Below are 18205 nucleotides of genomic sequence, written 5' to 3' on the forward strand. Positions count from 1 at the left end.
AGTCCACTCCCATTGGTTCCAGCTGGTTAGCATGTGGCTGTCTGCAGTTGTGTTCACAGTGTCAAACATGGAAATCATTGGTGAAAACAAATAACATCTTCCTGATCAAGCAAAAAATGTTTCTTTTGTTAAGAAATCCTGCACAAAGCCATTCATCAGCAAATTTCCTCATATTTTTAAAGAAGAAAAAACAAATTGACCCTGAAAGTTTGCATGGTGTTGACAGGGTATAAACAAGTTAATTTACGTAATTATTGGCCTCTGATATAAATAAAAGACAATCTGGCCTTATTGAAAGTATTTGGACTAGGCCTGCACAATATACCGCAAATGTTTCGTCATCGCGACATCAAGCTGTGCATATCAATGCATATCACAAAAGACTGCGAAATTGCAATAAATGGTTACCTTGAATGTGCTAAAAGAATCTTATGGCAACTTGGTAGTATTCAACAAATCAAATCAATCCATTTATGCATTGGACCAATCAGATGGAGCCCTTTTATGTTAGATGTTTGTCACCTATGTCGACGAGGGTCATTAGAGTATAATTTTTAAACTGTTGCAATGAAAGGGGAATTTGTTTTTTGTTGTTTTGCGACTTTGTTCACATACCGCAAGTTTTATCGTTATCGCAATACTGATCATTAATATAGCGTATCGCAAGTTTTCCTCATATCGTGCAGCCCTAATTTGGACTCAACTAGATTACAACAATTATAACTTGGTTTGATGTTTTGTATATCTTTGTAGCGTCCTCTGACACCTTCGGCTGTAAAAGGTCACTTTAGTGATAAATTGAGTTGAATTAAGGCTGACTGATATGGTTTTGTTTCTTTCTAAAAAGACTATTTCTACATTTCTTACACATTCTTGTAAAGGTTCTCGACATCTCACCCAGTCACCCTGTTGATAATTTGCATGCCTCTGCACCAGGCAGAATCTAGTAGGACTGGAATAAAGACTAAAGGTTGGCAGTTAGTGGTTCTGAGAAAACATTAGCTTCCACAAATGAAAGCATTTGATAATTCCACTTTGTGTTCTGAGACTGATTTTCTGTAGGAAAAGTAATGCAGCTGTTCAGGTTTGACCACAAGGAGGCTCTTAAATTAAAAATGGATACATTGGTGGGTTGATAGAAATAGAAAGTCCCATTTATTGAAATTCTTCCAGTGGACCGAGTAGCTCACAGTTAACTCTTCGAGTTGAGACCGACTGAAGGTATGGAGGACGCTTTACATCAGGGGGTGTCGTACTACAGGCCTCCAGGACTCCAGCGCCAACATCCTGCTGGTTTTTGTAAAAATCCCAGCTCTACCTGTTGCCGATTACACACTGGCTATCGAGACATGGAGTTTGACACCTGTCCTTCAAACGATTCTAGAACAAGCCAAGATGACACGTCTGAGTCTGAAGGAGTTTATGGGTTAATATTTGAACATCTGTCCTCTCTGCACACAGACGGAACTGAGCTTTCAGCTGTAATGATGAAAAACGCAAAGATGCACTTTGTGATGCAGCTTTTGGAGGCTTTCCAAGTTTTGATATTGTACTCTTGGCTTAACCCTTGTGCTATCTGGTTGGGGTCCAGATGACCCCACCCTTACAGTGACGTGTTCTCCCTACCATGACAAAGGTGGATAAAGGTGAAGAGGATTTCATGTAATCCATGGAAACCAGTGAAGATCACCAATTATTTAATGAAAAAAGGTTCAGAGCACTGTGTAGTGGGTCCAGATGACCCCACAAGACAGGTATTGGGTCTTGTGGGGTCCAGATGACCCCATTTCCAATGTTAAAGAGCACAAGGGTTAAAAGCATCAAATGTGTGTGTGATTGCAGATGCATGCCACAATGAATTTACACAGAACAGGGTTTGTGTTTGTCGCCTGTCAATCCCACTGAGTATTGCACTGCATTTACAGTGAGTAAGTGCAATGAAAGTAGTCACAAGTGGAAAACACAAAGCGGAAGCAGGAAGTGAGGCTAACCAGTCTTTTTCAAGCGAGGAAGGAAAATGGTGGAGGGACAGAAGATGAGTGGACATGGTGGTCTTTTTGAACAGTATGGGAGAGTTTACAGCTGAGTATGAAGGAGCAGATACAAAGCTGCACAGTTTGGATGTTGTTTGTCTTTCATTTTGAAAGTTAACTGCAGTCCCTAAATCCACTGCACCGAGAGACTGAACATCAGTGTCATTGTTGTTGGTTTAAACCAATGGCTGGCTTTGTGTGAATGTTCTGTTAAATGGTAGGGGATGGCTGACATGTTCATTGACTTTATTGGTTGTCTTTTGTGTCTTTATATTACATAATTAGGGAAAGTTTTTGTTTTTAGATCAACTCTGCTCGTGTAAAAATGTTGGTGGAAACATAATTTGGTTTGCAGGCGGTAAATCTGTCTGAAGGTAAATCTGAATTTTTTGTCACATCACCAGCTATAAACTGAAAGCTGCTTAGGCTCCTCCCACCTCTCTGCCTCTGTGTGGATGTCACAGTACTTTGTGCTTTTTGGTTTTAGCTTCATCACTCGAAAAAGAAAACCTTTTGCAGGACTACTCTGTATAAAGGTCGTGCCACACAGCCACTACGTACATTTTGTGCATTTTCCACGTATAAAGTTTTGTTTTTTTTGTGATTCATGTGTGATATACGACATTCAGGAACTGTGTCTCGTGTCCGTCACTCGTCGATGTGCACAAATGTCTGTCGAGGGTTTCGGCCGTGGGGGTTTCGTGCAATAATCCCACACGGTTCATGTTCTACTTAGATTTACTTGTGTTTTGTGGCTGTGTGACATGACCTTTAGGGGAATCTTAGCCTCTTTTTTTTACTTGTTTATGCTTTTCATTCCCTTTCTCCATCGTATTGTTTTATCGTCGTGTTTATGGTAGCGTGAAATTCGGCTGTAACAGCCCACAACCCTGCAGAAATCCAGCGATGCTGCCTGCGAATGTCCAGGGTTTTATCTTACTAAGCTCACCGGTCTATTTGTTTTCTCTCTATCTGGACTAAATTCTGGCTTTGGCCTTTGTGTTATTACAGCTCTCTTCAATCAATTTGTTTTCCTTTTTGCAACCATGAGGAGTTAAGCTCCTTTGACCTATAAGAGCTTATATTTCATCTTCAAAATGTAAATACTGTACCTGTAGTTGATTCCAAATCTCTTACAGATTTACAGATAAACAACATTTTTACCTGACATGCTGCTGCATTATCCATGTCTTTTTGGATTTGAATGCCTTCATATTCAGGCGAGAGGCTGATACTCTGAAATCCCATTTTTTATGTAACCACATTGATTTACAGTGGTCAAAGGGACTTGTGGATGGGGCTGTGTAACCTGTGCCATCGACTTCTGCTCCACATTTACAGGTTGAGACAAAACAAATGAGATGATGATAAAGGTTTTAATATTTACTTTATTTACAGCATCAGTCTTCATTTTCCTCCTCAGTTATTTTATTTTTTTACATTTAAATCAGGTATTGGGAAACCTGCCTTTGTCACTTTTAGCAAAAAGAAAAACGGAAAAAAGGCCAAATTCTGGACAGAAGCAAAGTGACGAATGAATTGTTGCTGGTCATATGGGAGCACATCAGCTGTTTTTCTTCAGTTCGTAGAGAAAAACAGTTGAACTGACATTCATGTGAACGGGTAACTTTCCACAGACTATCAAGAATGAAATCAAGCCGAAGAGTTGTGTGTGTGTGTGTGTGATCAGCAGCTCCAGCAGCTAATGATGAGGTAAAACGCCAGTAATGAGTGTGGACAGCTGGCTGAACATATGACAGTGGCGCTCTGTCACCTAACATCAAAAGGAACGTGTGAGGAGAGCGCCTCCTGATGGCGATGGAGGTGTCTGACTGAGTTTTGTGTTGAACAGCATCAGCGAAGGTGTTTGAGTCCACCCGTGACTGCCGTCCTGACACAGACGTCAGTCTCACTGGCGTGTTGACACAGCTCCGGATCATTGTGATCATTTTTCAGATCTTTGACACGGAGCTGAAGGATCAGGAGAGGGAGGTGTGCTTCGTTGACATTGTCTACGATGAAATCCCGGAGCGCTACTACAAGGAGTCAGAGGTACTTTATGTGAGAGCTTCAATGGAAAATACTCAAAGTATGAGCCTAGCAATAAAATAACTTCAATAAAACTGATTATCCAACACGTTTCTGCAAATATACCTTCTAAGAATGAAATCCTGTGCTTGATACTAATAACATAGGTACACCTTGAATTCTGTTACAAATCAGAGAAAGCTATACCATGTTTTCCACACAGAAATTATGAATTACTTATATATAGAGATTGTAGGACACCTAACATTTATTAGGGCTTGCTTTGTATGAATTACTACAGTAATGCAATGTTGTATAAGTATTAATTTCTCTGAAGCCGGGCAGATGACATGAATCCCCTCATCACCACTGTGCGAGAAATCATTACATTTGACCTCAAGCAACTTTTAATATATGTATTTTTTTTGCCAGTCTTGAAAAAAACAATATTTTCATCTGAATAGCAGGTATTGTCTTTGGTTCAGAATCCTCTTGACACAGTAAAAGGCACTGGCTGGAATCCATACTATGGATACGCCTGTCCCTGTTTGCTCATGAAGCTCAGACTCTAGCCAGTCCTCGGGGACCTAAAATGTTGACGAAAGTTAGTTTGAGATCCTCCAAAAGCCGCATCCTTTGTTCTATCAGTCTATCAGTCTGCTTGAATGCAGCACTCTTAGAAGAGTCTGCTTCTTTAACCATTTTTTCTATGACTCTTTGACTTACCGTCCTTTCCTGAGACTTTCTAGGTAATTTACATCATAATTATGCCAGATAAACTCTTGAAAATGTAGACCTGTCTTTCAGTCATCTCAAATCAAAAGTATGTATTATTGTATTAAATAGGAGTTTTTGTTTTTGAACTGAATCATTGCAGTTGTAAGTTCAGCCTTTTTTATGTTGACTCTCCCCAGAAGTACCAGGGGTTAATGAAAGTTCCTGTTACCGTGGTCAATTCAACATAGATGTTCTCTCCCACCAACCATGCAGGACCTGAGGTATTTCAGGTCAGAGAAGACGTCGCGGGGAATGCTGCAGGAAGGCTGGAGGGACACGCAGGATCCCATCATGTGCTCGTATAAACTGGTCACCGTCAAGTTCGAGGTGTGGGGCCTGCAGACACGAGTGGAGCAGTTTGTGCACAAGGTGGGAGAGCAACCAGCAGACGAGTCCAGTCTTTAAGAAACTAACTTTTCCGGGATACATTTAAGGGTGTATTCAGACGGGAAAAATTTGGTTTGCTGCAAGTGAACCAGAGTTCATTTCCACTAATAATCCAGAAAAAATCTTCAGTCTTGAGTGCACCCAAGCGGAGCCCGGTCTGGGACCAGGAACCGCTTTTAGACTCATCTTTAGAGGCGATCTTGCTTTCTTTCTAATCGGAGTTAGCTGCAGTTCGCCTGAGTTTCCTCTGTCTGAATAGGCTCTGTGCTCAGAGCGGAACAACTGGACCAAAACGGCCACTATAGCCAGCCTTGAGGGATGTAAACAGAGTAGTAGTTCATTGAAATTTGGTCAGGTGAATGCAGCTTCATTAAAACAACTTTTAATGTGATGCACACTGTTTTACTGACAATCTATATGTTTTAAACACTTATCAACCAGCTGTTGCCTCCTCAGTAACCACCCTGCAGAGCGCCTCCACCATACCGAATAAAAAGTCTTGTACCGGTGTTCAAAACTGGTCAGCGAAATATAAAGTTTGAATAAGCTGACAAACCTTAATAAGAACTGCAAAGCGCAGGACTTCCATAAATTCTGTCTCTCGTTGCTTTGCCCCGCCCTCATAATTTCCAGTGACGGGCTTTTGTTTACAAGCTTTTGTTTCAAAACAATGTAGTCCGGTTGACAGGCACGGTTCAGGACTCGGCCCGGGTTCCAGTCTGAATACACCCTAAATTTTGTTTTTCTTTCTAACCATATGGGTTACAGTTAAAAACAAAAAACAAAGCACCCCTTTCCCCATATGCAAAGTGGCTTAGAAAGACCAGAATCCATTTGGCTCCTGTAACCAGTTTGTGGTAAATTCCTTCCAGTCTGTTTATCACTCGGGCAGATTGGAATGATTTTAACTGAGCTGCATAGAAACAGTTTGTTTCAGACGAAGAGTCATGCTATTCCAGCAACATCTGACATCAGTTTGTGCTGCTCCTAAGAAGCACTTGTCTGACTTAAAACATGTGTACTAAAAACCTGTGTGACATTTGCAAAGAGTGCGGTTCCTGTTGAAGAGCGTGCGTCTGTGTTGCAGGTGGTCCGGGATGTGCTGCTGCTGGGACACAGGCAGGCGTTTGCCTGGGTTGATGAGTGGATAGGTAGGCGTGCAACAACATTTCTACACCCATCAAAGACACTGAGCTGCTACCATATCTGTTGTCCATGTAACGAGCATTTGCATTGCAGCCCTGTTGGATTGTTGTAGCTCAGTGTTCTTTAAGCTGTCGTCTATGTTGATTGCGTAAGACTGCTGCTGCTGCATGAGCAGTCCCTCCAGCTCCATCTCTGTCCTAAGCACGGACCCTCCACTTCCCACTCACCCGCCACTGACTCTTTCAGGAGTGTGAGCATGGTCAGGGTTTGCCTCAGTTTAAAGCTCGAGGATGTCCTGTACTCCAACGCTTGACGATTCTCTGAGTTTGGTTATGAAGCCCAAAGAAACATTTTCTGCACTTTCTAACAGCAAATCCAAAACTGGCCTTGGATGAGAAATTGTGCATCTACTGAAACACAAATGCTGCCTGTGTCTGCCTCCTCCTGTCTGCACATGAGGCCGCCTTGTTTGCCCCTCGAGCGTCCACAAGCCATTTTTACTCACTCAGCTGTTCGGCTTTTTGCATAACTGACAGGCTCACACTTAATAAGCAGATTATCGTCGGCACCAAACATATTTAAGTCTTCTCCTCTGCATAATCACTAACCTTAATGTTCCCTTCTCTATGGATAAACCTAATATTTCTTTTGATTTTCCTGTGGGGTCAATTAAACATTGGGTGTCTCTCTCTCATTTCCTTCATCTTGAAGCACACTCGACCCTCCTCTCTTCCCGGCGTGGTTTGGATTTGTCTTGCCTCCTCCTGCACACTTTTCCGAGCCACGTGAAGCTCTCGGTTCTACCTCACAGCCTAACATTTGCCGCTCACGTCTCCTTCTCTGTCTCTTGATTGGAGTGCATTGTGGATGAGTTACAGCCTTTCCATCCCTGCTGCTCCCCTCCCCCACCTTCTTCCAGATATGACTTTGGATGACGTGCGGGATTACGAGAGACAAATGCATGAGAAAACCAACATTAAGGTTTGCGATGAGCAGCAAGAGCATTCTGCAACAAACCCACCTACACTGGATGACATAGAGATCCATGACAAAGCAAGTGTATGTCTCTTTCATTGTTTTGCTCCGTTTTTCATCCCATTACAGCTTCATGTGTTCATGGTCCCACTCACGTGTCTTAAAGGGGGCAAACTAACAATTTATGAAAGAAAAAACAATTTTTTTAATAAGGCTTCTGTTTTCGCTCATCTGCTGAGACACCAAAATCAAATAAATCCTAAAAAGCCAGATTTTGAACTCTCTTTCCTGACTTTGGATCTCACGTCTATAAGGTTTCACCCTAAGCAAGACATTACGGTACTTGTTAGTTGCGTCTACTTTCACAAAAAAGGCTAAAGGTTTCGCTATGCTCACACTTAAAAGTAGGTCAGCATAATGAGAAAAATATTCAAATATATATCTTTCACTTTACTGTGTCACATAAATTATCAGGGCTCCAGACTGCGAGCAATTGGTCGCATTTTGCGACCAAAATTTGAGAGTGTGCGACTGAATTTTACATCCAGTCGCACATGTGCGACCAGTAAATTTGCCTCCCCCACCCTCCGTATTTTTTATACATTAAACGTGGAAGGGGCACGTCAATGATCAATGAAATAATCAATGAGACGCAAGCCACACGCACGCAGGCAGACACACACACTCGCGCACATACTCATGAAACGCGAGCACGTACACTCTCGCGTGATGCCTGTGTGTGAGGCGGCCACTGCGTATGAGAAGAATAGGGAAAGCCACTGTGAGTGGCTAAAATGCGTGGAGGGGGAGGGGCCTAGAGATAATCGAGTGCGCGTAAACATCTGTGGGAAGGAAACTGAGACAAATATCATCACAACCTGATATGTGCGTCTGAGCTATGAGCAAGCGAACTATTGATTCGTTCTTCCGACCTGCGGCTAGTGTACCAGTGCCAGAGTGTACAGCAGGGGTCTCAAACTCGTGGCCCGCGGGCTATTTGCGGCCCCCAAGATGATATTTTGCGGTCCCCGCCTTAATATGAAGGTTTAATGTTACTGCAGCCCGCCAGTTTGTATGAATGACACTTTTTCATTGCCGTGCGCTGAGCTGACAAAGCAACCAATCACAGTGGGGTATATGACTCTTGGGGGCGTGGCAATGACCGGGCTTGAAAGCAGGACACCTGACAGCCCCCTCCCTCCCCGGACCACATTAAGGAGTTCCTTACTTTCCTTTAGAACGTATTTATTCGCTCGTAATTTTCTAAATACATGCAGTCCGTGCTGAACTTTTCTCTGGGCCGCACAGACCCGGAGGAAGGTTTAGGTTTTGGTTACGGCGGCGCATCAAAGGGTTTATGCCCGCCCTTTACGGCAGCACACCGCTCCCGCGGGAGATGGTCAGCTGAGGAGAATAAATGTCCCCCACCTACATGCGTGACAGCTAACGGGGCTTGAACTTTAAACACGCTCGAGCAAAAACAACATTAGTTTTAGACACACTGAAAATACGTGGGGAAAATGCAAGATAGGCGTGTTTGAGATGAACCGGCACCTCGCCTGGATCATTGGGGACACCAGGCGGGGGGGCTGTGAGATGAAAGCAAATCTGCAGCAAGACTGAAGGAGAACAGGAAATTTGAGTTGTCCTTAACATTCAATTTAGTTTTAATATTCTTCTCCCCCTTAGTGTGATCTGTGTTATTATATATTGTATGATTATTTTAAGGTTTTGTGATGTATGTAGCCTTTTTTAATAAATTGGTATTTTAAATTATTTTAATTAATCACTCCACTACAAAAACCATCAGGACACGTGTCCCATAATGCATTGTTTTGTAGTCTGTAGGGCAGCTTTCAGTCAGTTCAGTTTCCAGCTGTGTCCGGGTAGGTTTGCCCCTTGCTCCCACCCCTTTCTCGCGATATTTTTGTGATCTCAAACACGCTTATTGTGCATCTTGGCTGCACCTATTTGGTGTCACAAAGATAAATTTCCATCCGTTTTCTTTACTTATTTGTACTGTCGTGACAGCGATGGTGCTGTCAGTTTACCTTGTTGTTGCATCTTCAAAAGTGCAGAATAAAATGTGACACTGAATTTGAAACAGCACATTGTAATTTCTGCGTCTATTATTAAAGTATTTCTTAGTAATACAGTGGAAATGAGTAGATTTGGTTATAATGTTGATTTACGGTGTGCGCCCCTAAATTTTCTGGTTGTGCCCCTAAAATTTTCAGTTAGGGGCCACTGTGCTCCTAGTGAAAAAAGTTAGTCTGGAGCCCTGAATTATTACCCACAAATTTAGGTAAATATTTGCAAGGCATATACAAGAACATCTGTTATAATCACACAGAAAAAACGGTTCAGAGTTGAGTTTGTTGTTTCATATTAATAGACTCAATGACCTAAGAAAATCAACTTATGGGCATGAGAATATAATTTCTCTTCCACAGACTTTTTTTTAAGGTTGTTGAAGTATACTAATAAGGACACACTCCCTGGCCTCTTTATTAGATACACCTTGCTAGTACCAGGTTGGACCCCTTTTGCCTTCAGAACTGCCTCAATCCTTTGTGGGAACAAGGTCCTGGAAACGTTCCTCAGAGAGTTTGGTCAATATTGACATGATAGCATCACACAGTTGCTGCAGGATAGTCAGTTGCACATCTATGATCTACCACATCACAAAGGTGATCTACTGGGTTGAGATCTGGTGACTGTGGAGGACTTTTGAGTCCAGTGAACTCACTGTCATGTTCTAGAAACCAGTCTGAGCAGATTCCAGCTTTCTGACATGGAGCATTATCCTGCTGGAAGCAGCCATAAGAAGATGGAACACTGTGGTCATAAAGGGATGGACATGGTCAGCAATAACACTCAAGTAGGCTGTGGTGTTGGAACCATGCTCAATTGGTAGGAAGGGGCCCAAAGTGTGCAAAGAAAATATCCCCCACACCATGGCTGCTCATTCTTGGTCCTGGAGATCTACCACCCTGCCTGTTTTCCAGCTCTCCCTGCACTGCTTGCTGCTGATTACCTGGACCAGGTGTGCTCATTCAATCAGAATGTGGAGACATCTGATTGAGCTAGCAGGACTTGGAGATCTGGAAACCAGTCAGGGTGCTAGATCTCGAGGACCAGGAATGAGTAGCCCTGCCCCACACCATGACACCTATACCACCAGCCTGAACCAATGATGATAGATGCAAGAAGGATCCATGCTTTCATGTTGTTGACACCATATTCTCACCCGTCCATCAGAATGTAGCAAAGAAATGGAGACTCATCAGACCAGACAACATTTTATCAATCTTCTATTGTCCAGTTCTGGTGAGTCGGTGTGAATTGTAGCCTCAGTTTCCTGTTTTTAGCTGACAGGAGTGACACCCGGTGTGGTCTTCTGCTGCTGTAGTCCATCTGCTTCAAGATTGGACGTGTTGTGTGTTCAGAGATGATCTTCTGCAGACCTCAGTTGGAACCAGTGGTTCTTTGAGTTCCTGTCGTCTTTCCATCAGCTGGAACCAGTCTGACCATTCTCCTCTGACCAACAAGTTTTTTTGCCCACAGTACTGCAGCTCACTGGATATTTCCTCTTTTCCTGACCATTCTCTGTAAACCCTAGAGATGGTTGTGGATGAAAATCCCAGTAGATCAGCAGTTTCTGAAATCCTCAGACCAGCCCGTCTTGCACCAACAACCATGCCACGTTCAGAGTCACTGCAATCACCTTTCTTCCTCATTCTGATGCTCGCTTTGAACTGCAGCAGACCGTCTTGACCATCTCTACATGCCTAAATGCATTACGTTGCTGCTATGTGATTGGCTGATTAGAAGTTGGTATTAAGAAGCAGCGTGACAGGGTGCCTAGAAGGGAGGAAGCCAGAGTGCAGAGGTAAAGTGGTCGAACTTTGATTAAAAGATCAAAACGTTCAGTTCCCGCCATGTCCCGCCCTTGTGTCTTCTGAGAAAGTAGAAGACACAAGTAGAAACATACAGAAGTCCCCGTTTAATAAAGTGGCCAGTGAGTGGAGATCCTAATGTTTTGCTTTATTGTAAGAAAACACTTTCTTATGAAATGTTGTTAACCTAGAATATATGATCTGAATTTCAAACCTTTGTCTTTTGACATAAATTCACCTAGAATCAGAGATGCTCTTGTGGAATGTCACAAAAAGACATAATCATCTTAACTGATCATAACTTTATTTCTCTCTAATCCAGACATGACGATGGATGAGGTGAGAGAGTATGAGCGCAACATTCAGGAGGCCACCAACCAGAAGATTGGGATGTTCCCCCCGTCCATCTCCATCAGCGAGACGCCCCTCTCCTCCTGTGCCCTCACCGGCCCTGCCAGCGCCCCCTCAACCCCCATGTGCACCGACGCACCAGAGTCCCTGTCTGTCCCCAAAGACCGGCCCCGCAAGAAGTCCGCTCCAGAAACCCTGACCCTTCCTGACCACGCTCCGCAGGGCTCTTCCTCCGACCCGTCACCTGATTCCAACCACCTCCAGTCGCCCACTTCTCCTTCCAACTCTGACCATGCTGAAGAGGACGAACAGCAGGACTGAGGAGCGAGTTTTTTATTCCCGCTTTACCAGGTCTTTTGAGTCCAATCAAACTAGTCTAGCCTCCAAACAGTGCCCTGACATTTAAACTTCTTTAGCCATATCTGGTGATTCGCCATAGTCTTCACCTGAAAACAGCGTTACCGCCACTGAAGCCATCCAACAGTAACCACAGCTCACTTCTGTTCAATCCAGACTTTCATTCAAAATCCTCACGTTTCTCTCTAGTGGTCTGTTTAACAAATAGATCCTTGTTTTGGTTTAGTTCTACCTAGTTAAGCTGACTCTAATCAAATCATTCCTTTAGGGAGTTGCCTTGAGGACCGAGGTAAAAAGCATAGTTGTTTATCTTTGGTTATAAAATCAGCTGATCGACTGAGTTGCACAGTAGAGAACATTTGCTAGAATAGGACGCACCGGAAATACAGTCAGGAATCTTCACAATCATCTGTTCCATGGCATGGAAGATGCAAGAGCAGTACAATCATGGCGTGAACACACCTCAGGTCTCCAGACTCTACCTGGCTAACGCTCCAAAGGCAGGGCTGTTATTCTTCCTTTCTCCCCCTGCTCATTGCCAAACACTTGAATTTTATACCTCCAAAGATACAACCATCCATTCCCTTGCCTTCCGTTCGAAATCCCCTCAGTTGTTTACACAAAACGGGCCTTCCTGTTTTTAGATCGGGAGCAGTTACTGACATAAACGTTACTTTCTTTTTAAAAAGATTTTATGTATCTGCGTACTATTGAAGTACTTCCTTATGACGGGTCAAGTGTTGCCTGAAACTAATGCTGGACATTTCTTATGATTCCATCCGCTTTGACCTGATAAGCTGGAAAAAGGCCATTTTAGGGAGATGTCAGACTGATTCTTGGGAAATCAGAAGCCAAGGATGCTTTGAGAAAAGAAAACGTTCTTCATCAGGTGCATCCTGAACAGAAGAACACAGCCATGGTTAGATTTTTCCTCTGATGCCTCCCCTTCCCTTTAGCTTCCCACGTAGTATTCAAACCAAAAGGTTTATATGCTGCATGAAGTGTCCACAAGAAAAACTCCTGCTAGAAGACGTATTTACTCGCTTTAGGGTTAAAAGAAAGGGTGAATGCATCAGAAAACGTTAGCCTCTGCAGAGGATAGCTTCCGAACCCTCTGAACTCAGTGCCTCTGCACGCTGCATCCTTCTGGTGTCAGCTCCCAGACGTCGTCCTCTCAACCCCAACTCTGCCTTGAGCTACATGTCCCCCCGGCTCAACGGAGACGCTCCGTTTTCTCACATCCGTCGTCTCGTGCCTTTGCGTCCCGGCGAAGGCCGAAGGAGAGCGAATCGTGGAGGATGAGCTTCATTGTCATGACATGGGGGAGGAGGAGGCCTGCAGGGGGGAATTTAATGCTTTCATTGTCCCAACAATCTAAAAGCGATGAGTGTAAAGCAAACAATTCAGGCCTTTTTATGCAGCTTGGGTGACACATTTAATCAAAGCTGCTGTTCGTATAAATACAAGGCAGATGATGGAGAAAGTCAACTCATTTTCTGCTTTTTTCGTTCCCAATTTGAGCTTTAACGTTGGGAGTTGGGTCATCTAGACCCACTAGACAGTGCGCTAAACCTTTTTCTTCAATGATTTGTGATCTTCACTGGTGTCCATGGATGACATGAAATCTCTCCACCTGTATCCACCTTTGTCATGGTAGGGAGAACACGTCAATGTAAGGGTGGGGTCATCTGGACCCCACAAGATAGCACAAGGGGTAGTAAAATACGGGAGTCCTTTATAAGGAAACCTGACAGTGAAGCTCGTGTTCTGATGCCAGCAGCTCAGTGCAGCCGCGTGGGACACAAACACGCAGGTTTACGCTCGGTTGTGTCGGGCCTAACCCGCGTTTGCTCTCGCCCTCCCTTCTGCTGTTACTCTTGGATCAGTGCAAACGCATTTTTGCCCTTTGCAGTCTGTGACACCTTAATGACGATGAAGGAATGTCTTCTTGTGTTGTTGGACCAACATCCTCTAATCCATCATTGACTCAGAAGATACAGGCTGAAGGAGAAGGTCCTCTGTGGTCTTCCCGTACGGTTTCTCACTTGCATTTGTTACTAAACCGTAGCTATTTCTCTGCACTCATTGCTTTTGTCTCTTGAGCTGAAAATGAATATACAGCAGTAACCAGCCTCCCTGTATGGATCTCATCTGCTATGTGTGGGACAGACCTCCTCTCCTGCCAGGGAAACGGTGTTCCAGGGCCATTTTGGATCCAGCACAGAATATTAAAATAATGCAACACGTCTGTGAGAGGTTATCTCTGCTCTGTTTAAAAGAGTAACACAAAAGCTTGTTGTAAATACTACTGCAGCTGCTGATTATTCCAGTTGTTTCTTACAGCCATGCTGTCTGTCCCAGCTTTCATTGCTGAAATGACGTGAATGTGCTCGGAGGCTGAGAACGTTTTTTTGTGATGAAGATGGCATTTCCTTGTTTTTTTTTCCTGTTTTTTTTTTATTGACTTGAGAGAAATAAGACATCCCCGGTTGACTCACATGTGTCTTTGGTCATCTGAACATACAAGAGTGACTGAAGTATCTCCTCATTATAGTGTAATCATAATAGTATTGTTTCTGATTATTGTTGGGGGCAGAAACTGTTTTTGGGGAAAGAAATTGGCGCTTTGCATTTTTAGTGCTTTGATGTTGACATGGGAAGTTAGTGGGGGGGGTGTTGGAGTTCTGCTCTCTCTTGCGTAGTAAACCTGCTGTACTTTTGATTTTGTGAGTGCTGTAATATTTGAAGGCAAACATTTATTTAGCGTTTCTTTGCAACGATGGACCAAGACCTTGGCTCCTCTTCCTCCCGGTGGGGTTCGCATCCAGACGGCCCACCGCGCCGCCTGCTGTGGTCCCGGGTCGAGCCTCACAAACCCCCCTGAGTGGGTCCACAGGTGTGTGAATGTGAGCGTGCGAGTGCAACACACCCCAGAGGTGCCATCCACGTTAAGCTGCTGGAAGTTGCTCTTTGTTCTTCCACTTTAACTAGTATTGTTCCTGTTATATTTTTATGGCCCCTTGAGGTTCGTTCGGTTGATTCTTGTAACAATTGCTTGACTTTTTCTGAAACTGATAATTAAACTTTATTAGCTATTGTTGATGTTTCTTTTTTTTTTCTATTATAACAAAAACATTCTTTGCTCTGGGAAAGGAAAAGGAAGCTGCTGCTGCAGTTTTAGATATTTTGTTGATTGGCTGTTGGAGTCCAAAGACAGGACGGCTCCTTCTACTTCATAAAATAGGACTTTTGTGAACACCGGGGTCTAGTCTAACACGACAAGAAAAAGTAAAAGTAAAACACGGATGTTCATAGACCACAAAAGGATATGATAGTTATATCATAAGCTGATCTTCCAGAGAGCTGGAGAAACCTGTCATGTTTCTGAATAAAAACAACGCTCCATACCACACGATAAAGGACCACCACATCAAATGTTGCCATGTTTTCAGACCCGAATCTCACCAAAAACCAAATATGACCCAACAAAATTCTTCTAAAGTAGGGGTGGGCACACTATGGCTATATGCTGCCCATTAAACAGATAAATTATATTTCACCTGTTTCCCCATAGATGATGCACAACAGAAACATTGACCTTTGTTTAGGTGCTTAAAAGGATTCTGCTTTCAGATTTGTTGCTTTTCTAATGTCCGTGTGTGTTTTCGGAGTCAGAAAGGCATTTTTCCGATCTTTCCGACAGCACGTGAATGCTGCATGTCTTTAAATTTGCGTTTTTGCCTGAAGGGACATCAACCCATTGGTGCAATTCGAACTAGTTTTGAAAGAAAATTTCAAAGAGGTATGTTTTAAGATATATATATTCATTTAGAATCAAAATGAAAGCATGTTTTCATCCAAATTCCACGTTATTTTACCTTTAATGATGCAGATGATCACATCGATGAATGCATCTGCTCCTGGTCCAGCACTTCTGTCGTTGGAATCCCAATAAAACCAAAGCTGAGCTTTGTCACACTAGAAAATGCTGACACATATTAGGATTACTACACCAAAAGACTGATTTACGGACTTTCTAAATCATAGTGCCAGTGGGCTATTATGTTTGCTATTATGACATACATATTTTCCACATTTTAAATTCTAGCACTGTTCATCTTGTTTTTGGTGCACAGAAATGCTCTTAATAAGAACATTTTTAATGTGTACAGAAATCTTTTTAAAGCACATTGTTGTTGTTCACCTTTCAGCATAACTCGTCAGGGGTCGCCAAAGCGAATCAGCACAAGTGATTGGGACACCTGGTTTGGCAGAGATGCCCTTCCTGACACAACCCTGTATTTTATCCGGGCTGGGGACCGGCAAAGGGACATTGGGACCCACTTGTGACTACACACATTTTAAAACGCATTGACTGTTACAAAACTTCTAAGGAAATGGACTCGTTTTTTTCAAGGCTGAACTGTTGTCCTGGTATATATTAGCTTGTATTTCATATACAGCACACTATCTGTTCACCATTTTAATAGTGTGCAAATCGTAACATTTACCCATAGTGGCCAAACTACAACCACTGAAAAGCTATAAAAACAATAAATATTTGCTGCACTGTGAGCTCACTTCGACTTTAATCTCGTAAATTTACGACGTTTTTCTTGTAATCTTACTTTTTCTTTTTTTTTATGGTCCTAAAACACCGTCATGCTTTTGTAACCATGAATTTGTTAGAATACAAACAATATTTATGAATAGGGGTGAAACGATTTATTTTAACTTCAACTTCGATTTTGGTTCATTTTAGACGTTCCAATTCGATCCGATTAACGGACCTAAAGTGGATCAAGGGCGACTTCTACCAGAGTGACTCAGAGAGAAATACCTGGTACTGAACAGTGTAGGTGAAGTTTTTCAGATTCCTTGTATTTCTTCAAGATAATCAAGTGTAAATTAAATATGTGTACAAACATACAAGTAAACAATAATTCATGTCAAATCCACATTTTAGTTTCCTAAAGTTCAGTTTTTCCACATTCAAAGAATCCAAAGGGAACATTCTAGCACACTATGGTGACATGTCTTTGCTAAATTTAACCCTTATGCTATCTTAGATGACCCCACCCTTGCATTGACGTGTTATTCCTACCATGACAAAGAGGGATAAAGGTGGAAAGATTTCATGTAATCCATGGACACCAGTGAAGATCACAAATCATTGAAGAAAAAAGGTTCAGCGCACTGTCTAGTGGGTCTACATGACCCAACTCTCAATGTTAAAGTGCCTAGGATAGCACAAGGGTTGCAGTGTTTCCACACATTGCACTGGAATGATGGACTGATCATTTTTGGCTGCATCACATGTGTTTTGTCCGCTGTGATGGAACTTGGTCGTTTTAATATGATGGTAAAATAAACCTACAGTGTCTCAATCTAAATGGCATTTTCCAATATTGATTTGACGATGGATTTGTCTAATTTTGAAAGTTTTTTTAATGGTATAGGTCGATTTGATTCAACTAGAATAGAAATCAATTAATTAATTGATTGATTGTTACACCCCTAGTTATAAAAGAAAAAGATTTTTATACACGCATATCAGGGACAATTTGAACACTTTATTTACTTAAAAAGGAAAAAAAACATAGAAATGAAGATTTTTTTAAAATTAGTAAACAAAACTCTTTCTAGTTTTGTACACAAACTTTCAGATAAGTAATAATGTAAAGACCTTTACGACATTTTAGTGAGAGTACTCCTCGTACAAGTTGGTGCCTAAAACTTACGTTTGCTCCTTCATGGTACTAAAGTGCAGTTCTTAAAGCAGCTGCTTATCAGAAAAAGAAAAAAAAAAACTCAAAAATTCCCCATAAACACACTATAAGGAACCAACATGAAAAATGATTGTCTGAACTTGTCAAATTTTTTTTTTTAGAAGCTTCATGTAATATTTGCATATTGAAGGGGAAAAAAACTACAAGAAAACAGAAAACCCATGAACAGGAAACGAAAGAAACAATAAGCTGAAAGTCCTTGAATGACCTGCAGAATTCCCCGGCTTGACTCAGTTGCCAGTTGCGCCATCTATTGGATATTCGGATGTACTTCAGACACTAATGTTACTTAGTTTTTATGAAGTCTATGAATAAATGCTTTTGCCACGTAAAATAATGCCAAGGATTACAATTCTATTGTGTATTTAGACTTCTTTAAAAATGTTTTTAGTTCTACTTGGTTTACAGATAATCAAGCAGATTCTCCAGTACTCTTTTTATGTTAGTTGAAGTGCTTTTTTTA

General features: G+C 42.3%; 1 protein-coding gene across 3 annotated transcripts in view; it reads left to right on the forward strand.

Moving 5' to 3' along the window:
* Nucleotides 1-15052, forward strand: part of pitpnc1 (phosphatidylinositol transfer protein cytoplasmic 1) — an 82408-nt gene extending 67356 nt beyond the window's left edge. Inside the window, exons 6-10 of one of the 3 annotated variants that reach the window (XM_023960465.1) lie at nucleotides 3990-4085; nucleotides 5052-5207; nucleotides 6313-6376; nucleotides 7291-7424; nucleotides 11568-11679. In XM_023960465.1, coding sequence (XP_023816233.1) covers nucleotides 3990-4085; nucleotides 5052-5207; nucleotides 6313-6376; nucleotides 7291-7424; nucleotides 11568-11573 — 456 coding nt within the window. In that variant the 3' untranslated portion in view covers nucleotides 11574-11679. Of the gene's footprint in view, nucleotides 1-3989; nucleotides 4086-5051; nucleotides 5208-6312; nucleotides 6377-7290; nucleotides 7431-11567 lie in introns of all 3 variants that reach the window. The other 2 variants (XM_023960462.1, XM_023960453.1) reach the window with 2 other exon arrangements.
* Nucleotides 15053-18205: the final 3153 nt, after the last annotated feature.

The sequence above is a fragment of the Oryzias latipes genome, chromosome 1 (assembly GCF_002234675.1).
Source record: "Oryzias latipes chromosome 1, ASM223467v1".
In the NCBI taxonomy this organism is placed as follows: domain Eukaryota; kingdom Metazoa; phylum Chordata; class Actinopteri; order Beloniformes; family Adrianichthyidae; genus Oryzias; species Oryzias latipes.